Raw genomic sequence first — 25,190 nt, 5'->3', positions numbered from 1 at the left:
CTGAGTTGTGAAGTCCAGATCTTTTGGGAGGGGCTCTAGTGCAAGTCAAGTTCTGCCACCACTTTCTGTCTTGCTGAGGTTGTCCTGGTGGGAGCCACGCAGTGATCTGTGGTTGGCTGCTCCTTGGAGGTGTTTGGGAGAAGCTGTGCTGCGAACTGGAGGCTGGCTGCTACTATTGGGCTTTGGACCCTTTGGTGGGCATCATGATTTCAGCTGAAGCTAGCTACCATTTGGGCTAGGCTTATGGCCACTTACTTCAAACTACGTTTCAAGTCATGACTGGCTGCTATGCCAGCCTTGGGGCCACCTGATGGAAGTAAAGTAGAAGTTGTTGAGACTGGTTGCTGCTATGCCGGCCTGGGGCTGTTTACCTAGAAGTATAGGGCCACCTGACCTATGGTGGTGCAGTGGGTAAAGTGTCGATCTGGAACACTGAGGTCACCAGGTTGAAACCTCAGGCTTGCCCAGTCAAGGCGCATATAGGAAGCAACTACAAGTTGATTTCTTACCCCCTTTCTCCCTCTCTCTAAAGTGAATAAATAAAATCTTTAAAAAAAAAGAATCTCTAAAAAAAAGAAAAAAATGTATAGGGCATGCTGAGACCAGCTGATGCTTTTTTGGAGTTTGCTCACCTCTCAGAGATTTCAGGAAAGTCTGTTTGTATGGAGCAGCTGCTAGAAGAGGCTCAGGGCCAGTGATCGATTAGAGTGGGATCAGGGTGGAAAGAGCCGTATTAGCCAGGTTAATGGAGATTGCAGATTTGTTACCTGCCTGTTTCAGCCATCTGGAAGGGAAGAGGGTCCAAGGGAACAATGCAGCCTGCCAGCACATCTGTCCTGGAGAGAGCTGCTCCAACTTCTGCCCCTCCAGTGCTTTGCCCTGAGGCTTGTCAGTTTAGTTTCTCCCATATGTATGTGGCAATTTTGAGCTGCTGCCCTAGTTCTGGAGCCCAGAGCAAATGAGTTTGTGAGTACTTCTGTCTGGGCCCCTCAAGAGTAGCACTTTGGTCTCCATTAGCCCTCCATCTCACTTGGTCGCATTCTCTACTTGTTTCTACTGCCAGATGTTCTGTTCTGTAGGCTCCTCTTCCTGGCACGGTGCTTTGGGCTGGGGAGTCTACTTTGGGGCTGGGGCCCCCTGTTCCTCAGAGGGGACCTTTGCTGCAGAAATATTCCTCCTGATTCCTTTTTTTTTTTCCATGCGAGAGAACGTGAGAGACAGACACAGCCAGACAGGAAGGGAGAGAGATGAGAAGCATCAACTCGTAGTTGCATCACTTGATGCTTTTCTCTGATCTTCATTGACTGCTTCTCATACATGCCTTGCCTGGGGGGCAGGACATTTGTCGAGCCAGTGACCCCTTGCTAAAGCCAGCAACCTTTGGGCTCAAGCCAACGACTAAGGCAGGGGTCTCAAACTCGCGGTCCGCGGGCCGCATGCGGCCTGCCAAACAATTTTGTGCGGCCCGCAGACTAATCCACAGGCTTACTTAGTTTTATCCAAAATATTTTGAACTTCGTGGATTAGTCTGCGGGCCGCACAAAATTGTTCGGCGGGCCGCGAGTTTGAGACCCCTGCACTAAGGGATCATGTTGATCCCATGCTAAAGTTGGAGACCCTGTGCTCAAGCTGGTGAGCCTGCACTCGAGCCGGATGACCCAGCACTCAAACCTGTGAACTTGGGGATTTGGACCTGGGACCTCAGTGTCTCACATTGATGCTCTTCTATCCACTGTGCAGCTGCTGGTCGGGCTTCCTCCCGATTCTTAATTGCCACAGTGTGAGACCTGCCCATTGAGTGGCTGCCCCTTCCACCAGTCTCAACATGGCTTCTTTTGTAAATTCTTAGTTGGAGGACTTCTGTTCAGCTGGTGTCCAGGTTGTTCTTGTGATAGTTATTCTTTAGTTGTAATTTTGATATGGTTGTGGGAGGACAGCCCAGCGTTCACCTACTCCACTGTTTTGACTGGATTTAATTGTAATTTTTCATTTTTTCCATTGATTTGAGGTGGGGGAAGGGAGACAGAGAGAAACATCAACTTGCTGTTTCACTTAGTTGCTCCATTTGTGTACTCATTGGTTGCTTCTCATTTGTGCCCTGACTGAGGATTGAACCTGCGACCTCAGATGCTTTTCCACTGAGCCACCCAACCAGAGCTAAATTTATTTATTTATTTATTTATTTTTTACAGGGACAGAGAGAGAGGGATAGACAGAGACAGATAGACAGGAACAGAGAGAGATGAGAAGCATCAATCATCAGGTTTTCATTGCAAGACCTTAGTTGTTCATTGATTGCTTTCTCGTATGTGCCTTGACTGTGGGCCTTCAGCAGAAGGAGTAACCCCTTGCTCGAGCTAGTGACCTTGGGTCCAAGCTGGTGAGCTTTTGCTCAAACCAGATGAGCCCACGCTCAAGCTGGTGACCTTGGAGTCTCGAACTTGGGTCCTCTGCATCCCAGTCTGATGCTCTATCTACTGTGCCACCTCCTGGTCAGGCTAAATTTAATTTTTTAAAAAAAATTTTCTATTGATTTGAGATTAAGAGGGAGAGAGAAAGAAAAGCATCAGCTCGTTTCACTCAGTTCCATTTAGTTGTGCACTCATTGATTGCTTCTCATTTGTGCCCTAACTGGGGATCAAACCAGTGACCTCACTGTGTAGGGACAATGCTTTATTGACTGAGCCACTCAGCCAGGGCCGAGAAGGCGGATGAGAGGAACAAGAAGCATCAACTTGTAGTAGTTGCTTCTCATATGTGCCCTGACCAGTCAAGTCTGGGGTTTTGAACTGGTGACTTCAGTATTCCAGGGCAATGCTTTATCCACTGCGCCCCTGCAGGTCCGGCTTTTGCTTTTTATTTTTCTTTTTTTAAATGAGGGGAGAGGAGATAGTGAAATAGATTCACGCATGCACTCTGACTGGGATCCACCTGGCAGCCTCCATCTTGGGTTGATGCTTGACTCCGCTGAGCTATTTTTAGCACCTGAGGCTGACATGGCTTAGACCGACTGAGCCTCAGTGCTTGGGGCTGATGCTCAAACCAGTCAAACCACTGGCTGCAGGAGGGGAAGAGGAAAAGAAAGGAGAGAGTGAGTGGGGAGAGAAGCAGATGGTTGTGTCCTGACCAGAAATTGAACCTAGCACATCCATACGCTGGACTGACACTATCCACTGAGCCAACCGGCCAGGACCAGGTCATGCTAATTTTTTAAAAAATAGTATATTCAAAAAGTGAAGGCCCTGGCTGGTTGGCTCAGTGGTAGAGCGTCGGCCTGGCGTGCGGGGGACCCGGGTTCGATTCCAGGCCAGGGCACATAGGAGAAGCGCCCATTTGCTTCTCCACCCCCCCCCCCCCCCCCCCCCCGCCTTCCTCTCTGTCTCTCTCTTCCCCTCCCGCAGCCAAGGCTCCATTGGAGCAAAAGATGGCCTGGGCGCTGGGGATGGCTCCTTGGCCTCTGCCCCAGGCGCTAGAGTGGCTCTGGTCGCGGCAGAGCGACGCCCCGGAGGGGCAGAGCATCGCCCCCTGGTGGGCATGCCGGGTGGATCCCGGTCGGGCGCATGCAGGAGTCTGTCTGACTGTCTCTCCCCGTTTCCAGCTTCAGAAAAAAATACAAAATACAAAAAAAAAAAAAAAAAAAGTGAAAAGCTGAACAATATATAAAATTAGTCGACATAGATTCTTTTGCAACTCTGCCCTCCACCTACCCAGTTCTCACTGCTGTCACTAGTTTCTATTTCCATTTTCTTTCCTAATACAAAAGTTAGGATGATATACACAATGTTTTGTTGATTTTGTACTTAAGCTGTCTTGGCTGTGTTTCTGTATAAGTACCGAACTTCTTCATTCCTTCTCCTGCCCCTTTTAACCAGCTGCAGAGTAGTGTGTTTTATAGCACTACCAACGTTGTTTTTTGTTTGTTTGTTTTTGGTGACAGAGACACAGAGAGAGAAGAGACAGCAAGAGGGACAGACAGACAGGAAGGGAGAGAGATAAGGAGCATCAACTCATCTCTCATAGTTGCAGTTCCTTAGTTGTTCACTGATTGCTTTCTCATATGTGCTTTGATGGGGTTGGGGGGGGGTCAGCAGAGTGAGTGACCCTTTGTTCGATCCAGCAACCTTGGGGTCATGTTTATGATGCCACGCTCAAGCCAGCAACCCTCGCGCTCAAGCTGGTGAGCCCGCTCTCAAGCCGAATGAGCTTGTGCACAAGCTGGCAACCTCAGGGTTTCAAACCTGGATCCTCTGCATCCCAGTTTGAAGCTCTATACACTGCACCACCGCCTGGTCTGGCTAGCACTACCAGCATTTACTTTATGGTCTCCTACTTACTGACTTTTGGTTGTTTTCTGTTTTTTAGTCTGATGAGGAAGGCAGCCAGGAGAAAGAAGGGGAAGATGGGCAGCAGAAGTTCATCGCTCATGTTCCTGTGCCATCGCAGCAAGAGGTAGGGTGGCAGCTGCGAGCTGGCCTTGAAGGTGCAGCTGTCCCAGTGCCAGAGGCTTTGCCTCTAAAGGAGAGTCCATTGAATACTTCACTGTTTTGGGTTTTTTCCATCTATTTGGGCAGCTCTTGAGTCCAGACCACATGGCAATGGTCACAGTGCTCATATTAGCTGTGGAACCTAGAGAAGGCAGGATTTTGTTTGCTGTAGAAGAAACTGACAAACATTCTGTTGTTCACATGCTTCCAGTGGGAGAGAGTGAGACCTTTGCTACCGCTCGCGGTATTGAGCTCCTTAGTGGCCTCCTGCACGGGGACTCCCTCCTACCTAGGTTCTGGCAGCGTATAGAAGACCTTACCAAGGAGGGTTGCATGAGCCCTTTACTCTCTTTATTCACAGATTGAGGAGGCACTTGTGCGAAGGAAGAAGATGGAACTCCTTCAGAAGTATGCAAGTGAGACCCTGCAGGCGCAGAGTGAAGAGGCCAAAAGACTGATGGGTTATTAGGGCTGAGTGAGGGCTCTCTTTGGGGCTGGAAGTCTGTGGGGAGTTCTTCAGCCTCAGCTGGTCCTGGCATTACTCCACAGTGCTCTGCTCTCCTGGGCCTACTGACTGGCTGGCTAGTGCTGCGGGGCTTCCTGCTACTTCTTACTGTTCCTTCTGTTCTCATCTCATCTACTTATCTCAGGGAAGACGTCTGTCCCATCCCTCCCTGGCAGGCTGTCTACATACTAACAGTTCAGCTGTCACCTTTGTACAAATTACTTTCTACTCTATGAACCGCTTATTTTTATCTTGAGTGTGTAAAACAGGCTGCTGGCAGCCTGTGTTTTATTTAGCCTTCTGTCATTTGGTGGGGAGGGTGATCAATAAGTGACCACCATTTAAAAAATGCAGTTTTTAGCCTGACCAGGCGGTGGCACAGTGGATAGAGCATCGGACTGGGATGTGGAAGACCCAGGTTCGAGATCCCGAGGTAGCCAGCTTGAGCACGGGCTCATCTGGTTTGAGCAAAAAGCTCACCAGCTTGGACCCAAGGTCTCTGGCTTGAGCAAGGGCTTTCTCTGTCTGTTGTAGCCCCACGGTCAAGGCACATATGAGAAAGCAATCAATGAACAACTAAGGTGTCGCGACGAAAAACTAATGATTGATGCTTCTCATCACTCTCCCTTCCTGTCTGTCTGTCCCTATCTATCCCTCTCTCTGACTCTCTGTTTTTGTAAAAAAAAAAAAAATACAGCTTTTCCTAAAAAGACATTATTTGTAACACCTCTTGAAAAATGAAACGTGTCAATAGCCAGCCAGAGTTGGACCTTTTGGGCCTGGCACAGTTCTCTGTGGCCCGCTTGGCCTGCCTCATTTTCTCCTGCCCATGTGGCAAGAAATTGTTCCTTCTGTTTTATGAATGGTTCTGTAGAAAGCTATTTTTATTAAAGATTTTTATATGAAGGGGAAAACCTTCGTGTCTGCAGCATATTGTTTTCTGCACTGAGGTGATGGTTGCACTGGGATGTGAGGTTCAGAATCACTGCAGGGGAGAGGCCCACAATGCAGCCCAGGTGTGGGAGGCCTGGGACCCCCAAAACGCAGCCCCGGTGTGGGAGGCTGGGACCCGTTCTGGCCTCTGAGAGATGAGGTCTGTGGGCAGAACCGTCCTTACTGTAGGTGGCATGTGTGACAGTACAGTCGATGCCCAGGAAGCACCAGTTGGATCTAAACCTGCCATCCAAGCTGGGTCTTTTCTTTGCAGTTGGAAGACCCGACAGCAGAGGCTGCAGCCTCTAAGGAGGTGGCAGGGGACCTCCCCATGCTCAGAGGGGTCCTCGGAGTGTCTGGGAGTCAGTGTCAGGACCAGGAGGTTGTCCTTAGGATCAGGGCCCCAGCTCAGGCTGTTTGTGAACAGAAAGTCCTGCCTGGAGAAGCCCGTTACAGAGCAGGGGGCTTGCTTCTTCAGGTGGGTTGGGGACGGTCAGCCTGCCTGGGAGCAGCACGTTCTGGAAATGGCAGTCATGTGTGGCCAGAGGTGGGCAAGTGTCTGGGAGAGTGGGTGGTCCCGGCGGCCCTCTTGAAAGAGACAGGCAGCAGGGAGCCGTGCAGAGGTCTGAGGAAGGGGGTGACCCGGTGAGTGTGGGACCTGTAGTCAGGTGGAGGCAGGAGCCAGGTCAGAGGTTGGGAAGAAGCTGGGTGGGACGGGGAGTGGCTCTGTGGGTAAGGTGAAGGACAAGGGACTTCACAGCTATGAGGGGGAGAAGGGACAGAACTGGGGCAGGGGCACCCTGGGTCCTGGCTTCTCTGAAGGAAGTGCTGGTGACCCCTCCCCCCCAGCTGAGCCCCTGGGGATATGTGTGCAGGGTGCAGGTAGGGGCAGAGGTCAGAGTGCTGGGAGTGGAGGTCTTGGGGGCAGAGCAGGGTCAGACTGAGCTCTGGGACCCAGCACCTAGCCCAGCCCCGGCCTGAGCTAGGGGCCACAGGAGCAAATTCAGTGGGGACACTGAGCAAGTCCCTCTGGGTCCCTGGCCTCAGTTTCCCTGCTCTAAAGTCCAGGACAGGACCTGTGAGATTGCCCTGGGCTCTGGACAGAGGAAAGAAAGCTCAGGACAGCCTGACCCACATCGGAGCCTCTAGAATGAGTGTGGGGTGCCCAGCTCTAATAGACCCAGTTATGGGTTTTTGTTTCAAGGGGCACATGGTGGCTTGGGGCTGCCTTGCATTCAACGAGAGCAGAAAATTCAGACGAAGAGTTTCTTCTCCCTGGTAAAAGTGGTTGGTGAGAGCCCGGAGTGTGGCCCGCCTGGAATTTTCAGGGCTCCAGGCCTTACTCATTCAGTCAGTGGAATTCAGCAGCTTTCTAAACCACCTGCGACAGAAACAAAAACAGGAGCCTCCTGCTCCAGCCCTTTAGTTTACAAAACCCCTCCCCAGCCAGGATCTCACTGTGGCTTCCCTGGGTGCAGACAGGACAGGAGTTAGTGTCCTGTGTCTGAGGAATTTGAGGTCCTGAGTCCAGAAGCTCCTAGTCTGACATCCTGCTCTTTTCCCTGGCAGAGATGGGACTCCATCCCAGTCTTCTTCCTGCCCCACAGTCCCTTGCTACTTGTCTGCCAGAGACCCCAGAAATCAGATCTCTGCTGGGCTCCTACCCCAGGCCAGGAGTAGCCGGAAAGTCTGAGTTGGCTTGGTCAGTGTGAGCACTGGTGGGCTATGGCCACCTTGGTTCAGCTCATTGCTCAGAGGTGACAGAACCAGCATTCTTTGACCAAACCTGTTTCATGGTTTGCATTAGCTTTGGCATTGCCTGAAGATTCCAAAATGGCAACTTTCTGTATATATATTTTCTTTTTTTTAAAATTTTTAAAAAAACTTTAGTTTTTTTTTAGAGAGAGAGCAAGAGAGAGAGAGAGAGAGGGAAGGGGAGGAGCAGAAAGCATCAACTCCCATATGTGCCTTGACCAGGCAAGCCCAGGGTTTCGAACCGGCGACCTCAGCATTCCCAGGTCAACACTTTATCCACTGCGCCACCACAGGTCAGGCTGTATATATATTTTCATGGACTTCCTTCCCTTACCCCACTGCTCCTCTAAGTTGAACACATCAATCTTCTTGTCTGAGGCCCCAACCAGACCTCAGACTGCTCTCCTTCCCCTGCATTTCTGCCCCCTGCTTTCTGCCCCCTGACTTCACTATACATGCTCCTGCTTTGGACAATTAATAAACAAGGAAAAGAGCCTGACCTGTGGTGGCGCAGTGGATGAAGCATTGACCTGGAACTCTAAGGTCGCCTGTTCGAAACCCTGGGCTTGCCCAGTCAAGGCACATATGGGAGTTGATGCTTCCTGTCCCCCCCCCCCTTCTTTCTCTCTCTACTCTCTTTAAAATGAATAAATAAAATCTTTCTTTAAAAAAAAAGACTGTGTAAAAAAAATAAAAAATAAACAAGGAAAAGAGAAAAAGCTTTGTCTTTGTTCCAGAGTCCAGGCTGCTGTGAAAGGGACAGGCATGCCATGGAGAAGCAAAGGGCTGGTGTTGCCTCATTGACTGCCTATTCCCATCGCATCCTCCACAGCTGTCCTGGAGAAGAGAACCGTAGCATCTTACTACTTCCCTTAAAGCCCCAAGGGAGAACTGGGTGGGGTTCTCACCCCTGCTCACATTCATGCATCAGGATCCCAGCTAGGGTCATCAGTCCTTCCAGCTGGCACTGCCTGGCTAAAGAGACAGGCCTACTGGGAGACTGGGAGTGGCACCCTGGCCCTTCAGGCATTTTCACATCTTCCCTATGGCTTTAACCACACCCTCCCCCCAAAAACCTTAGAGGTAATGTATCCTGTAGGGTTGACACTGTACTACAGAGTTTCTAAAGTCACTGAGCCTGGGTTTCCAAGAAGGGCAGATCAGCTCCCAGGTCTTTCTGGCTGGGCCATGTAGAATTCTGTGAAAATTGGTGTGGGGAAGGAACCAACTTTACCCTCAAAGTTCTTCTGGGTGGTCTAATAATCATTAGATTTGAGACTGCTTAGCAAAAGAAAATGACTAATTAAAAAAATTTTTTTTTGCAAGAGAGAAAGAGAGAAGGAAAAGAGAGTGAGAGAGAGGAGAAGTATCCGCTTGTAGTTGCGTCATTTTAGTTGTTCATTGATTGCTTTTCATACATGTCTATACTGGAGGGCTCCAGCTGAGCCAGTGACCATGAGCTCAAGCCAACAACCTTGGGCTAAAGCCAGTGACCATGGGATCACGGAAATGATCCCACGCTCAAGCTTGCAACCCTGCATTCAAGCTACTGAGCCTGCACTCGAACCAGTGACCTCGGGTTTCAAACCTGGGACCTCAGCATCCCAGGTTGGCACTGTATGCACTTCACTACCACCAGTTGGGCGAAAATATCTAAATTTAATATGTACATATGTATGGGAACCTTTCATACACGAGAGGGACCCCCACATGCAGGCGAGGTTCAGCGATAGAAAGGGAACATGCGAGTTTAAGACATCCTGAGCTGGGATGAGGTAAGGTGCCTTGGGGGGCTTCAGTGGATCATTGCAGGATGGGAAATACAGATATTTAGTAAACAAGTTCCCCTGACCTATAAATAGGTCAAAAGAAGTTATGTTTAATAATCTCTTATTATGGGCAAGGCCCCTGGTTCAAGCTGTAGGTAGTTAAAGGGAAGGGCAGAAGTTTCTTCTGAGCCTGATGCTAAAATTGTTTTTAGCTCAAAATAATTGTATACCACTAAGACATCTTGAGGTGGCTTGTTCTGAACCCCCCACACTGGCAAATTTGAGGGCCTGAGAAATAGTGGGAGGGGCTTCATGGAAGGGGACCAGATGAGGTAAAGTGGGCCTTGAACATATGTGTGTTTTGGAGGGTCTGGGCTTGTCAATGAAGTCTGAGCAGGGGCACAGCCAGGTAAGAGTAGGCCCCTTTGGTGAGATGGTAGGGGGGCTATAGGGCCAGCCAGAAGCTGAGAGGGGAGGAAGCTAGAGCTGTCTCTGGGCGATAGATGGCACTGCTCTGTGTCTGAGGGCAGTAGTGAGTGTGGCAGGGCACAATGGAGTGGAGGGAGCCAGATAACTTCGTATTTTCCATCAGAGCCTCACATATGAGATGGGTACTAACAACAGAACAGGGAGGGCTGGGATCATTTGGCTCATGTTTATGACATGTTGGATTTCAGGGAGAGGAGAGTGGGGTGGCTGCAGTTCCATTCACCACCAGGTAAGCTGAGGGCTGCCTGGGAGGGAGTGACCATGAGCCTTAACCCAGGGCACCTAAATCTACAACTGCTGTGGCCTAGTTTGCTTTCTTGCTACTTTGGTCTAATATTTTGCATCAAGCACTCTTCTGTAGGAAGAACATAGGGTATCATGTTTGGTGTCTGGTCCTCTCATTGTGTTTTTCATCTTTATTTCTAAGTGCGGGCACATTACCAGCAGTAGTCTGGGCACTGCCAAACAAACAAAAAAACATGTATGAATGCTTTTGTAAGAGGTTGTAAGAATGGTGAGTGTAGAAAGAAAGAGGGAAGGAAAGGAGGGAAGTGAGGGAGAAAGGAGGAGAAGGATGGCACTTATCTCTAACCACTTGAAGTTCTGATCCACAGAACAAGGGTTACAGCACATGCTACAGCTGTTACAGCTAGGATAGTGCCACCATGTGGCAATGGCACAGTTAAAATTCACTCAAGTGTGTTAAATTCACTTAGGAATGTTAAATTCTTGATACGTTTAAAAAAAATTGAGATGTATGTTATTTAAAATTTGGGGCATTGAGACATCACATATGTTTTTGAATTGCTTTATTTTAAACAAGCATAATTCAATTTTAGATAAAATGCCACTGTGCTATGCAGGAACTTACCACTAAGAGAGGAAATGCAGGGTTGTTTTTTTTGTTTGTTTACTGTTTCATTGAGGTATAATTTGCACACTATCATAAATGTACAATTTAAGTATTTTGATTAATTTCCTGAGTGATAAAACACGACAGTCTAGTTTTAGAACATTTGTATCACCCCACAAATGCAAGTGGTGGGTGGGCTCTCTGGCAAATCCGTGCCAAGACCAACATGCACCACCCTATCCTAAACTAATTCCAGGCAACGCCAATGTAGAGTAGTTTGGCTATCCAACCTCTTGTCCACCCCATCCAACAACTCTCAACATTCCTCAGCTCCTGGACTCATCTTCACCTTCCTCCTCTCCACCTTGTGCTTTGGGCAGCCACTCTGAGCTGGAGGTAGACACTGTTTTCTGGGATTATGGGTTTTGACATGCCCCACCTTCCCAAAGCCAACCCCATTCCGTTCCATCTGCTACTCCTTTCGAATGGAAGGTTTTTCCTGCTGCTCCAGCTGTCTGCTTGGGTCTGACATACCAAAGCTGTGCTCCCAGAATTGCTTTTTCATGGCACTTTGGGGTTGCCTAGTACTGCTGGATATTTCCCGTGGCAGTGGAATTCAAACCTTCCAGAAGCAATAACTCTTCCACCTTTACCATGGGTCTACCTTTGCCTCTTTATCTAGTCTCTTCCACACTTGGCCAATAAAACTGCTGAGAGGTCCGCAGGGTACTGGTTCTGGTGGGCTTGCTGTCTGTGGTCTCCTTAAGCTATAAGGAGGCCCTCTTCCCTTTTTTACTGGGGAATGTATGGATTTTTGTCTGCTTTGTTCATTGGTAAATTCCAAGACCCCAGAACAATACCAGACTCATGGCAGGCATTAATTAAACATATTGAATTAAATTAGAGTTGCACTGCTGTTGCCTCTTTATTAAGGGTGTTTGTTGTATGAAGAGGGCAGGAGTGTTCTTAATTCCCTTCCATCCTGAAAGCTGGAAAGCACTTTGGAAAATAGGTTCTACTTAATCTATATTAAGCTTCTTACAGATGTTTGAATATTATTTCTCTGAGGATCCCTGTTCACAGGGCCATCTTGGGGGCTGCTCTGTCCTACAGAACTGTTCACCAACCTCCCTTATTCCTTTGCTCAGGTCAATCTTTGGTGCTTTTCTGCTGGGTTAGTTCCCCAAACCAGACCCATAACAACACCAACTAAACCAGCCTATTCTGAGACATTTGGGAAGCTGCTTTAACCACTAGGCTGTCTTTTGAAGTTGTAATCTCTCAATTCCTTTTTCTGGCTTAGCCTTCCACCAAATGGGACTCCTTAATTCTCCTCTCCCCAGACTCCTGGAAGGTCATCTTGAGCCACAGCTTTCAGGTTCCTTTCCACAAGTAATCTGGCCTCCTTCCCAGTTTTGTAGTCAACTTAATTTCTGGCCTCACTGTAGACTCCTCCTTTTTCCCTTGTAGTGTGCTGCCAGGCCTTTTCCCTTCTTCAGTGTGGGAAAATGCTACCATATCCCATCCTCTGTTAGAGGGTTCTGCATCATCAGCCCTTTTAAGAGTGAGCACTATGGTTGTCCCCTTCCACAGTGATCCACTCTAGAGAAGGATATTCTGGGACCAAGTGCTGGGTTAACAGGACCCCAGGCCTGCAGGCCCTGAGACCCTATCATTCCCACGAGCCTGCTTCTGAGCCTGGGTCTGCAGGAGCAGCATGTATGCGAGCACAGGCAGGCTGGCCAGGCCTGGGGGAAGGGGAGGCAGGACGGGAGCCGCTGGAGTCGAGGGGAGGGAGAGCAGCTTAACTGAAGAAGGGTCTGGCCTGACCTGTGGTGGCGCAGTGGATAAAGCGTCGACCTGGAAAAGCTGAGGTTGCGGGTTCGAAACCCTGGGCTTGCCTGGTCAAGGCACATATGGGAGTTGATGCTTCCAGCTCCTCCCCCCTTCTCTCTCTCTGTCTCTCCTCTCTCTCTCTCCTCTCTAAAATGAATAAAAAAAAAAAAAAAAAAAAAGAAGGGTCTGAGGGGGTCAGTAGTTGTGGGGCGGTGCAGGGGGCGGTGCAGAGGGCGGGATAAATAGGGGGCGTGGCAACGGATGGGGCCAATAGGGATGTGGACGGTGCTGAAAGAGGTGCTGAGGGCGGAGTCGGGCTGTGGGCGGTGCTGTCGTCGGTGCTGAGGGCGGACCTGAGGGCGGGTCTGGTCTGGCGCGGCACCAAGAGCCAGCGGCGAGCTCCTAGGAGGGCGGGGCTAGGGGAGTCCGGGAGGAGCCGAGCCGGCGAGCTTTGGGCTGGTCGGGGCGGGGCGGAGGGCCGGCCGGGGCGGGCCTAGGCCGGTGGTTGGAGGCGTCCCTGCTTCAGGTGTTGGGGCAGCTCCACGTCGCCTGGCGCCGGCGGCTTCCGAGAGCCCAGGCTGCCCCCAGCGTCCGGAGCACCGGCCTCGGTTACGCGAAGCCATGGCGGGGCCGGGCCCGGGGGACCCAGACGAGCAGTACGACTTCCTGTTCAAGCTGGTGCTGGTGGGCGACGCGAGCGTGGGCAAGACGTGCGTGGTGCAGCGCTTCAAGACCGGCGCCTTCTCGGAGCGCCAGAGCAGTACCATCGGCGTCGACTTCACCATGAAGACGCTGGAGATCCAGGGCAAGCGGGTCAAGGTGGGAGGCCCGGCCTGGGGTCCCCGGGCCGGGGTGGCCTGGCCCTCGTCGCCCACTGCGCAGCCCGGGCGGTGGGGGCGGCCAGGACCTCCGGAAGGCGCTCCCTCAGAGGGGGCAGGGATTTCCCTGGTCCCTCCGTTAGCTAGCGGCCAAGATGGTTCTGAGGTGTCTGGTCCATCCCTTTCGCTTTTCCTTTTCCTTTCTTCTGTCGGGGCAGGCCTGGGCCTTGTGGTCCGAGCCGGGTTCAGTCCGCGACGCTCCGGCCTTGGGGAGTGCGCGCGCGCGCGGGGGGGAGTGCGGAGGAGGCTGAGCCCTGGAGGGCTCGCAGCCTTCCCTTCGCCCCTGAGCTCCTCCTCAGAGTGCCCGGGACGGACGGACGGCTGGCCTCCCCGATCCTTCCCCACCGCGCTCCAAGTCCCAAGTTCGGCCCTCGGGTGGGGGCCCGGCCAGAAAACGAAACCGCCCCGCGACCAGGAGGGATCAGGAAGTAGTTGCTCCTAGCACCGGAGGGCCCAAACTTCTTGTCAGAATTTCCGGCCTGGCCACGCCTCTCTGTAGTCTCTTTGTGGACCTGGTGGTGGAACTTTACTCGGCTGAGGCCAGCGCTGGTCCCCTCCCCCAGCTGGGGTTTTATAGAAACTGAACATTTCAGATACCGGAAAGGTAGGGGAGGGGACCCATCTCTGGCAATGGCTCCGAATAGAAGCATCAGGATGAAGTTGCCGCAGTGTTCTGGCAATGGTTTGATAATAATATTTATGACTAATGAATCAGAATTTCTTAACCTGAGTCTCGGCCCCTCTCTCTTTAACGGAGACCGAGGCCAGGACAGAGCTTTGTTCTTTCTTGCTCAGTAACTTTACTTAACAGAAGTCTTTTTCGTTTTTTCATGGTTTTCAGTTCACATGATCTCCAGCATAACTCTTACGAGCACCGGGCAAGGGTAGTAGAGGCCAAGTGTTATCTCCGTGTTTTCAAGAAGTTAAGCCGGGGCAGTTGGAGTTGTTGAGCCCTCTGGGGCTCTGCCTCCTTGGTCTGCAGTGGCCTGCTCTTGGTTGCCTTTGGCCCAGATACTTAGCTCTTTTTTTCCTGCAAAAGTTGGATAATTTCTCAGTGTTGCCTCCCTCCTTCCCCTTTATGGACAGAAAGTAAGCCAACAGCCTTTACACGACCACAGCGCATCTAGTGTGGGTGAGCCAGTGGAAGCAGAAACTACCTGCTTGAAGGGGTTTTTGTTTGTTTGTTTTTTAATAGTCTTTTGGGTTTCTGTGTGTTTTGGGTCTCCTTGAAGTAGGGAAAAAAAAAGAGCAAGGTATGGCAGGTAGCACTGAGTCATTATTTGGGACCATCTCTCCTTTAGAGCAGGTGAGCAGGGAAGGCTGTGGGATGGGTGGAATATATCCCTGGGTGAGTTTGTGCTCTGTGATGATGTCAGAAGCCACAGGGAAAGTGGTGTGTTAAAATATAAGCATAATCAGCAGTGGTGTTGCAAGCTGTTAGTCTGCTCCCACTCCACTGTTTGTGGTGGCCCATGCTGATGGCGGTCAAGGAGGGTGCAGGGTGTTCCTGTTTACCTGGCGAGATAACAACCTGTGCCCCTTGTACTGTGTACCCGAGCACAGGTTATGCAATGCAGAGTGGGCTGTTCATGATTTCTTTTCCTTATGGTCATCTCCAGATTGTTCTTAGGAGGCAGCTGGGTGGGACTGGGAATGGGAGAACAGTATAGGTGTGGTAAAACCCTTACTAATTATAATCATTGTCCTTCTTGAGAGTCTTTTGTGCCAGCTATTTTACAGATGTGTTCTTATTAGCCCCTTCTCACTCAGTAAAGGCTTGTCCTGGAGCACATAGCTAGTAAGTGACAGAGATGGGAATTTTTCTTACAGTTTTTCTGACTTCAGAGCATTGAGGGCTTTTCCCTTCTCCTTGGAATCCGATTGCTTGGAATGGGAAAGCTTCTTTTTTTTTTTTTTTTTTTTTTTTTTTTGCATTTTTCTGAAGCTGGAAACAGGGAGAGACAGACAGACTCCCGCATGCGCCCGACTGGGATCCACCCGGCACGCCCACCAGGGGCGATGCTCTGCCCACCAGGGGGCGATGCGCTGCCCATCCTGGGCGTCGCCATGTTGCGACCAGAGCCACTCTAGCGCCTGAGGCAGAGGCTAAGGAGCCATCCCCAGCGCCCGGGCCATCTTTGCTCCAGTGGAGCCTTGGCTTTGGGAGGGGAAGAGAGAGACAGAGAGGAAGGTGCGGCGGAGGGGTGGAGAAGCAAATGGGCGCTTCTCCTGTGTGCCCTGGCCGGGAATCGAACCCGGGTCCTCCGCACGGCCGACGCTCTACCGCTGAGCCAACCGGCCAGGGCCGGAATGGGAAAGCTTTTGACAGTTATTTACCTCCTCATTTTGCAGTCACAGAAACCTGAAGCCGAGAGCCCTGAAGAGGCTCTGAATTAAAACTAAGCAGTAGTGGGTAAGGGACATTCTCTGAAGTCAGGATTTCTGGGCTCTACTGATTCATCAGGAGCAAGTCAAGTCATTTTTCGTTTCTCAGAGACTGTCTTCTTATCTATAAAATAACTGAGGTGTCTCACAGCAATATAATGAAAAAACATAGGGTTATTGAAGTTTAACATACATGCAGTAAACTTCACCCATTTTCAGGTGTACAGTTCTGTGAACCTTGACAAATGTATATAGTTCTGTAATCACTGTCACAATCATGGTATAGAATACTTCCAGCAACCCAGAACGTCCCCTTGAGTCCTTTTGTGTTGTTGTCCTCCTTTCACCTTAGCCTCTGGAAACCACTGGTCTGTTTTCTGTCCCTATAGTTTCAGCAATGTGATTTTAACTGAAATCTTTGATGAGCTATATTTTATTGTTTCTGCAGAAGCATGTCCACATCAGGAATTTCATTTAAAAGCCTTCCAGGGTCTGTCCTGGATCCAGCAAGCATCCAGTGTGATCTCTTAAACTTCCTTTCATTTGTAATGCTGGCTTTTGTTAGAGCATAAGGAACCTTAGAGATAGATCACCTAGTGGTTTTCCAGCTCCTCTAAACTCTAGTGCTTGGGGATGTAGTGAGGTGAAGAGAGAAGGCCATGACAGCACAGGTTCAGAAGAGCCTTAACTAGCTTCTCACACAACCAGAACAATACTTCCTTATTTAGTTTTCTGTTGAGGTCCACTTGTTTTAATTTGACTAAAGAGTTCTGCTGTTAAAAAATAAAAAAGTTAGCCTGACCGGGCAGTGGCTCAGTGGATAGGGCGTTGGACTGGGATGTGGAGGACCCAGGTTTGAGACCCCGAAGTCGCCAGCTTGAGCGTGGGCTCATCTGGTTTGGGCAAAAAGCTCACCAGCTTGGACCCAAGGTCGCTGGCTCCAGCAAGGGGTTATTTTGTCTGCTGAAGGCCCGCGGTCAAGGCACATATGAGAAAGCAATCAATGAACAACTAAGATGTTGCAACGAAAAACTGATGATTGATGCTTCTCATCTCTCTTCATTCCTGTCTGTCTGTCTGTATCTATCTCTCTCTCTCTCTGACTTTCTGTCTCTGTAAAAAAAAAAAAATAAAAGAAATAAAAAAAGTTAGAAGCATCACAGATCTAATTAAACCTCTTTATTTCGATAGTTGTTTCCTATTGCAACCAGAGTAACATCTGCAATCCTTATATGAAGAAATGGGCTCGGCTTGCCTTGCCAGCTTCATCTATATCTCTGTGTCCCTTGCTCACTACTCTCCTGGCTCATAGCTCCTTCTGTCCTTCAACCATGCTTGCTTCAGGCCCTTTGTATTTTTGTCCCTGCCTGTCATTCTTTGTCCCAAAGGGATCCGCTTGGGACTGTTAAGTCATAATTTCTGTTAATACTGTTAAAGTCTCAACTTTTGTTGAGAATACCACCTCTTCAGAGAGGGCTTCCCTGGCCTCCTAGACCCTCTTTCCCATAATGGGATAAGTTCAAGGGTAAGTTCATAGTATTTACAAAGACTTGAAATAACATTGTTTGCTGTTCTCCCCTGTACAGATTTTAGTCCCTTGAAAGCTCAGGGATCCAGTCTGCCTTGCATTCTTAGTGAATCCCTGCACCTATAACAGTGTTAGACAGATGGTGTTTAATACATGTATGTTAATTGACTTTTACTTATAGAGAGGAAACTGAGGCCAAAATAAGTGAAATGACCAGCATGCCCAAGGCGACATACAAGTCAGTGGCAAAACCAGGATTCAAACCCAGTCAGCCTGGATTGTAAGCCCAGTGCTTTTTTTACACTTGACCACCCTTCCAAGTCCCTCTGAGTTCATAATGATGATGCTGAGATCTTGCAAGTTAATGAATCTAGTAAAAGTGCAGTTGTGGCCATGCACTTTGAGAGAAGAATGTGGACTTAGGCATTTTATAGTTTTTTAGTTATAAGGATTGAAACCCCAAGGAATTTTAGGGTAAACATGTTCAGCTAACAGATCATGCCGGTAGACCCAAACAGCTCACATAGCCTGCTGTGCTGGTTACTAAGGCTCTGGACGTGGTGTTTGGTTCCTGGGCCCTAACCCATGTGGCTTCCTTTTGCTCTAGCTATGCTGACTGAACTTTGAGAGTGAATCTGAGTGTTGAGTCTTTCAGATTGTGGAGTCCAAATGAAAACACTGGATTAAGAGTCTGAATGTCTTGGTTTTATTCCTACCTCCGCCACAACTGTGGCCAGTTCCTTTTCCCTTCTTAGGGCCCCAGGCTTCCTCATTTGTGAAATGGGAATAATGATCTTCAGTCAGCCTATTTCTTGGGTTGTTGGAAATTTTATTTAATTAATTTTTTTTTGAGAGAGAGAAAGAAGTATCAACTCGTTGTTCCATTTAGTTGTGCACCCTTAATTGTTTCTCATATGTCCCCTAATGGAGGCTTGAACCAGTGGTCTTGAGGTCAAGCCAGTGCCCTTGGGTTCTAGCTGGTGCTTTCGGGATTGAGCTGGCACCTTTGGGATCGGGGCTTGACTGGGATTTTTTTTTTTTTTTTTGTATTTTTCCGAAGCTGGAAACGGGAGAGACAGTCAGACAGACTCCCGCATGTGCCCGACTGGAATCCACCTGGCACGCCCACCAGGGGCGATGCTCTGCCCACCAGGGGGCGATGCTCCGACCCTGCGGGCATTGCTCTGCCGCGACCAGAGCCACTCTAGCGCCTGGGGCAGAGGCCAAGGAGCCATCCCCAGCACCCGGGCCATCTTTGCTCCAATGGAGCCTTGGCTGCGGGAGGGGAAGAGAGAGACAGAGAGGAAGAAGGGGAGGGAGTGGAGAAGCAAATGGGCGCTTCTCCTATGTGCCCTGACCGGGAATCGAACCCGGGTCCCCCGCACGCCAGGCCGACGCTCTACCGCTGAGCCAACTGGCCAGGGCCCTGACTGGGATTTGAACTGACACCCTTGGGATCTAGCCAGCAACCTTGGGATCAAGCCAGTGACCTTGGTTGCTGGGACAATGCTCTATCTAATGCACCACTAGCCAGGGCATTATTTTATTTTTTGCTAATTAAAATTTTCTTTTTATTTTCTTTCTTTTTGAGAGAGGCAGGGGGAGAGAGAGAGAGGGACAGAAACATCAAACTGTTCCTGTATGTGTCCTGACTGGAGAATTGAACCAGCAACCTCCATGCTCTGGGATGACGCTCCAACCAACTGAGCTATCCAGCCAGGGCTTAATTTTTTACTGATTTTTAGAGAGACAGAGGAAGAGAGAGGAGGGAGGAAGGCAGAAGGGAAGCATTCATTTGTTGTTCCACTTAGTCATGCATTCTTTGGTTGCTTCCCGTCTGTGCCCTGATAGGGGATCGAACCCACAATCTTGTCATTTTGGGATGATGCTCTTAACTGACTGAGCTAACTGGCTGGGGCCTTGTTTTTCAATTATAGTTTATATTCAGTATTATTTTGTATTAGTTTCAGGTGTACAGTATAGTGGTTAGACAGTCATATATTTAGAAAGTGTCCCCCCAGTATTACCAGCCGCCACCTGGCCCGCTCACCTGTAATATACCCTATGCTGTCCTTTACATCCCCTGGCTATTTTGTAACTACGAATTGGTACTTCTGTTCTTTCACCTTTTTCACCCAGTCCCCAACTCTCCTCTCTTCTCCTCTGGCAACTATCAGTCTGTGTCTGTGCATCTGTTTCTATTTTGTGTGTTCATTTATTTTGTTCTTTTGATTTCACATATAAGTGAAATCCTATGGTATTTGTCTTTCTCTGTTTGACTTATTTCACTGAGCATAATAACCTTTAGGTCATTAATGCTTAGACAGATTATTGCTTAACCTGCCTCTCACCCACATCTTACTTCTCCCCAACCTCACTGTTCCCAGGAAATTTCAGTCAGTTCTAAACCCTTAAAACATTCTGATTGCTTCTCTACTCACTCTTAACTGGGACAACACAAAGGCCCGTTATGTAAACTCGTTTTTGCAGATCACTGGGGACACAGGCCTCAGGGTTATACATAGCGGTTACCCTTGTAAAATTGTACTTCGTTGTCCTGGCCAGATAGTTTGGTTGATTAGGGCAGTCCCGAGGCGCAAAGGTTGCCGGTTTGATCCCTGATCAGGGCCCATACAGGAACAGATTGATGTTCCTGTCTCTCTTTTCCTTTTTCTCTTTCTAAAATCAATAAAATAAACATTAAAAGAAATTGTGCCCCATTTATTCAGCTATCAGGTTATTCTCCCTTTGTTGAGGATGCTGCTGGATCTCTCATTCACAGAGCTAAAGTCTGTTGGGCTTGGGCCTCCAGACTGCAGTACATTCAGCCTTGGCTCTAAAGCTTTCCTTGGCCCTACAGTTATTGTTGTTTTGTGGCAGTTCCAAAGGAGGGGACAGGGATGGGGTAAAAGGAAACAGTTTTTTAAAGTTTGCATCCATAGCCCTTCCACCCAAAGGTCTGGCTGTTCCTATTTGGATAAAATTGGGTTGACTTTTTCAGTTTTGATCAGAGATAGCAAAAAGACTGTTAAGTAAGAGAGAAGTTCTAGGTCATGTTGGTTGTCCTAAGAAATCTGTTCTTGGTACCAATGACAGCCATTCACATTGCAAAATAAGCCTTGCCTTCCAAGTTTTCTGGAAGTCCTGAGGCAGCATGTAAGTGGAAAGACAGTGGAAAGGGCCAGTGTTAGAGCCCAGCGGCTGATTAAAATCTTGGCTTTGCCACATAGGCCTTGGGCACATAATGCCAGTGCTTTTAATCTGCTTCACCTGCAAATACCCTAGTTCTAAGGACCTGATGTACAGTGGATCGTCAGTAGATAGGAACTGATGTTGATGTGGAAATCACCTGAGAGAGACAGTGGGGGACAGGAAGTATGGGGCTGGCTGCCCAACTGGCTATATTTCAATTACTTCATTGATCTCTCACTCTATCAGTGAAATGAAGAAAATAATAATCACCTATCCATATAGGGTTTTCTATAAAAGAAAAGGCAAGGGCCTGGGCCCTGTGGCGGATCTGGGCAGAGATTCCACAAGTTGCAGAAGGCCTTTATAGCACCTTGCCAGCACAGGGTGTCAACGTCTCTTTCCCTCACTTTTATCTCTTTGGTCTTTAAGTCCTTTCAGTTTTTCTTTATCTTCCATTGGTGTTTGTGTGGTGCTAGGCCTATGGTAGGCCTCTTTGCTGAGGCCTGGTGCTGAGTGGTTTTCTTTCAGTGCTTTGGGCATGAGGAAATCATAAAACTGAGTAGTAATAAGGCAGCTCTTCCTCCCATGTGTACTGAATCTTTCGGTTACACTATTGTTCTCACACTTCATTTTTACAGTCGCCCTGTGAGAGAGACCCCCCATTTTACAGAAGGGTAAGTGAAGGCTGTGTTTGGCAAATCGGAAACAGAACCTAGCCTTCCTGCTCCTAGTTTTGTGCTCTCTACCACTATCAACACGTATAAGCACCCATATACATGCATGCACGAAGAGGTTTGGAACCAGTGTAATATGTAGGCCATTATATATCACTTGCATTTTATATTTTGATTAGGGGCATCATATGAAATTCCCAATGCCAGGTGCTTATTTAAACAATCCTTATTAATTCAGATTAATTGGGAGAAATGGTGTATATGGCCAGTGCAAACAAAAGAAAAAGTACATTATCTAGAACAGCCTATGACATGCTGCTTTAATAAACATATAATAACAAAAATTGAGTAAGTGCTATTAAATAGAGGGCCTCGCTAACAGTTTTTGATGAATTACTAAATAAGGACCATTGGTCATCGATAGCTCCTATATCTATACCATTACTAATATGTTCTCCTCTAATCTTACTTGTACACTTTGCCTGTAAACCTTTCTTTCTTGGATTAGAAAAGGGCAAACTTAATCCTGGGTAAGGTGTGTGAGCATTTCAGTTTTTAGAATTTTTCACACATGTTCATGAATGATTGAAGTGAGACCACCCCAACTATGAAGTGTGGTTAAAAAGTAATGGGGCTGATTAAAAATAAAACAACCTCGAACTCAAATGGGCATTTAGGTGCTATCCCTTTTAAACTAGTCTCCTTGAGAGATTATATGAGTTGTGATCATCTTTACTCAAAATGATCAGAACCCAGTTTTTTCTTTTGGCAGGTCTTTCAAGGGTGGATTTGATGATTAATAACAGACTACTAGAATCTACCACAGTGTTTGTGGGTCCAGAATGAGGTCTGAATATAAATCACAGTTCTGGTTCACATTAGGCCAGGGGTCATGCCCAAGGACCCTGATGGCAATTGCTGTATATTTTGGGTAGTGACAGGTCATTGGAGTAAGTGTGCTACCCCCAAGGTGACTATTCTTTAAGGCAGTGGTAGTCAACCTTGTCCCTACCGCCCACTAGTGGGCGTCCCAGCTTTCATTGTGGGCGGTAGCGGAGCAACCAAAGTATAAATAAAAAGATAGATTTAACTATAGTAAGTTGTTTTATAAAGATTTATTCTGCCAAACAGCGAAAATCCGACATAAAGTACTTGGTAAGTAATTATTATTATATGCTTTAACTTGCTGTTAAAGAGTTTGCCTTATAAATTTTATAAAGTAAAGTTATTTCCCTACTTTATAAATCACCATTACTGTGGAACTGGTGGGAGGTTAGAAAATTTTACTACTAACAGAGATACAAAAGTGGGCGGTAGGTATAAAGAGGTTGACTACCCCTGCTTTAAGGGGACAATGTTCATTTTGATTTGAGAGGGCTAAAAATTGGTCTCCAGCTCATAGCTGATAGTGGGTCATTTTCCCTCCCTGCATCAGTTATCCTGTCTGTGACATGATGTTGGAGTATGCTGCTTTTTAAAATTTATTGATTTTAGAGAGAGACAGGAAGGGAGAAAGAGTGAGCAGCATCAACTTGTAGTTGCTTCAGTTTAGTTCATTGATTGCTTCTTGTATGTGGTTTGACTAGGAGGTCTCATGCTGAGCCAGTGACCCACACTCAAGCCTTTGAGCCTACGCTCAAGCTGACAACCTCAGGGTTTCAAACCAGAGACCTCAGTGTTCTAGGTTGAGCCTCTATTCACTGCACCACCACTGGTCAGGCTGGAATATGCTACTTTTGAAGGATTCATTGTTCACTGAAAAAAAATTCCTTGTAATTTTAAGCCAGGTAATTCCTATCCCTCCCATTTTTATGCCTAAGAAGTGTGAAAATCATATAGTTTTAAAATTAAAGTATTCTGTTTATATTTTCCAATGAGAAACTGTTTTGTTTTTTTTTTTGGTTTAAATTTACACTTGGATTTTAACTCTGTAATGGGTACACATATAGTGGATGGTTTCATGATGAAAAAAATGGGTCCTGGTTATCAGAATAAACTTCAGTTTGCTAGGTGTGAAGTGTTTCTATTTGTCATATATACATTATAGGTGAAATATATGGAAAATTATTGAAATGACAAGGTAAATACCTCAATATAAACTCTGACTCTGCAGTCTTCTTTGGGTTATTTTCTTCAGAATAAGTCCTTGAGAAGTATTGACTGAATAAAAAAGTGAGTGAGGCCTGACCTGTGGTGGCGCAGTGGATAAAGCATCAACCTGGAAACACTGAGGTTGCCGGTTCAAAACCCTGGCTTGCTTGGTCAAGGCACATATGGGAGTTGATGCTTCCTGCTCCTCCCCCTTCTCTCTCTCTCTCTCTCTCTCTCTCCTCCCCTCCTCTCTAGAGTGAATAAAAAAAAAAGTGAGTGAGCAAGAGTGAAGGAAGAGAGGAAGAGCCGCATCTGAGCAGGAAAAGGTATCAGTGGATTTAGAAGCAGCGTAAAGAGTGAGGTTCATGCAAGAAATGGAGGTATCTGGGCACAGAGCGGGAAATGAATGGAGGTGAAAAAGGTAGACCTCATGGGAATTCAAGAGTTCCCCTGCTACTGGGAGGAGAGTGGTAATGGATGGAAGGCTCTGGTGTATTAAGATACTTTGGGCAGTTTATACATGTATGTGTACATCAACAGATTTTTATTTTGCTTTACATAAATTGGCCTTACCTGATTGTCCTAATGTAGCACTGTACCAAGTTCCTTTAAAAACAATCCTTATTGAACCCGACCAGGTAGTGCAGTGGATAGAGCATCTACCTGGGACACCGAGGACCCAGGTTTGAAACCCTGAGGTCGCTGACTTGAGCGTGGGCTCGCTAGCTTGAGCACAGGGTTGCTAGCTTGAGTGTGGGATTATAGACATGACCCTGTGGTCATTGGCTTGAGCCCAAAGGTCACTGGCTTGAAGCCCAACGTCGCTGGTTTAGGTCCAGGGTTGCTGTCTTGAGCAGGGGATCACTGGCTTTGCTGGAGCCCCCTCTCTGTCAAGGCACATATGAGAAGCAATCAGTGAACAACTAAAGTGTCACAATTACGAGTTGATGCTTCTTACTTCTTTCGCTTCCTGTCTGCCGATCTGTCTCTCCTCTTTCTCTGACTCTCTCTGCTCTCTTGCTTAAAAAAAAAAAAATTAAAAAAATTTTTTTTTAAAAATTTTTCAGTGAGAGGAAGAAAGGGAGAGACAGACTCCTGCACGGGTCCCAACTGGGATCCACCTGGCAAGCCCACTAGGGGGCAATGCTCTTCCCATCTGGGGCCCTTGCTCTGTTGCAGGCAGAGCCATTTTTTAGCACCTGAGATGGAGGCCATGGAGCCATCCTCAGTGCCCTGTGCCAACTTGCTCCAATTGAGCCATGGCTGCAGGAGGGGAGGAGAAGAGAGAGAGAGAGAGAGAGAAAGGAGAAGGGGAGTGGTGGAGAAGCAATGGGTGCTTCTCCTGTGTGCTCTGACTGGCAGTTGAACCCAGGACTTCCACATGCTGGGCCGACGCTCTACCACTGAGCCAGACGGCCAGGGCTTAAGAGAAAAATCTGTATTGAGCCTGACCTCCGGTAGTGCAGTGGATAAAGCATTGGCCTGGATTGCTGAGGTTGCTGGTTTGAAACCTCAGGCTTGCCCAGTCAAGGCACATAAAGAAGCAACTACTATGAGTTGATGCTTTCTGCTCTTCTTCCTCTCCCCTTTCTCTTTAAAATCAGTAAGTAAAATCTTCAATCAATCAATCTTTATTGAGATATAATCCATATACCATAAATTTCTCCATTTAATGTATACAGTTAAGTGATTTATTATTTTTTTATATGTTCACAGAGTTGTGCAACCAGCACCATAATTATTTTAGGATATTTCCATCACCCAAAACAGAACCTGTACCCATTAGCAGTTACTCCCATTCTACTCTGTCCCTAGTCC

General features: G+C 47.9%; 2 protein-coding genes across 2 annotated transcripts in view; both read left to right on the top strand.

Moving 5' to 3' along the window:
• The window catches only part of ISY1 (ISY1 splicing factor homolog), a 42,598-nt gene extending 36,609 nt beyond the window's left edge, over positions 1–5,989 (top strand). Inside the window, exons 10-11 of the mRNA XM_066352507.1 lie at positions 4,363–4,449; positions 4,846–5,989. Of these exons, the coding sequence (XP_066208604.1) occupies positions 4,363–4,449; positions 4,846–4,953 (195 nt within the window). The 3' untranslated portion in view covers positions 4,954–5,989. The remainder of the gene's footprint in view (positions 1–4,362; positions 4,450–4,845) is intronic.
• A 7,102-nt stretch (positions 5,990–13,091) lies between these two features.
• RAB43 (RAB43, member RAS oncogene family) overlaps positions 13,092–25,190 on the top strand; it is a 66,833-nt gene continuing 54,734 nt past the window's right edge. The window contains exon 1 of the mRNA XM_066352517.1: positions 13,092–13,443. Coding sequence (XP_066208614.1) covers positions 13,246–13,443 — 198 coding nt within the window. The 5' untranslated portion in view covers positions 13,092–13,245. The remainder of the gene's footprint in view (positions 13,444–25,190) is intronic.

Source organism: Saccopteryx leptura, chromosome 11 (assembly GCF_036850995.1).
Source record: "Saccopteryx leptura isolate mSacLep1 chromosome 11, mSacLep1_pri_phased_curated, whole genome shotgun sequence".
NCBI classification, from domain to species: domain Eukaryota; kingdom Metazoa; phylum Chordata; class Mammalia; order Chiroptera; family Emballonuridae; genus Saccopteryx; species Saccopteryx leptura.
Note: the sequence above shows the minus strand (reverse complement) of the source record. Positions and strands in the feature narration are given on the sequence as shown.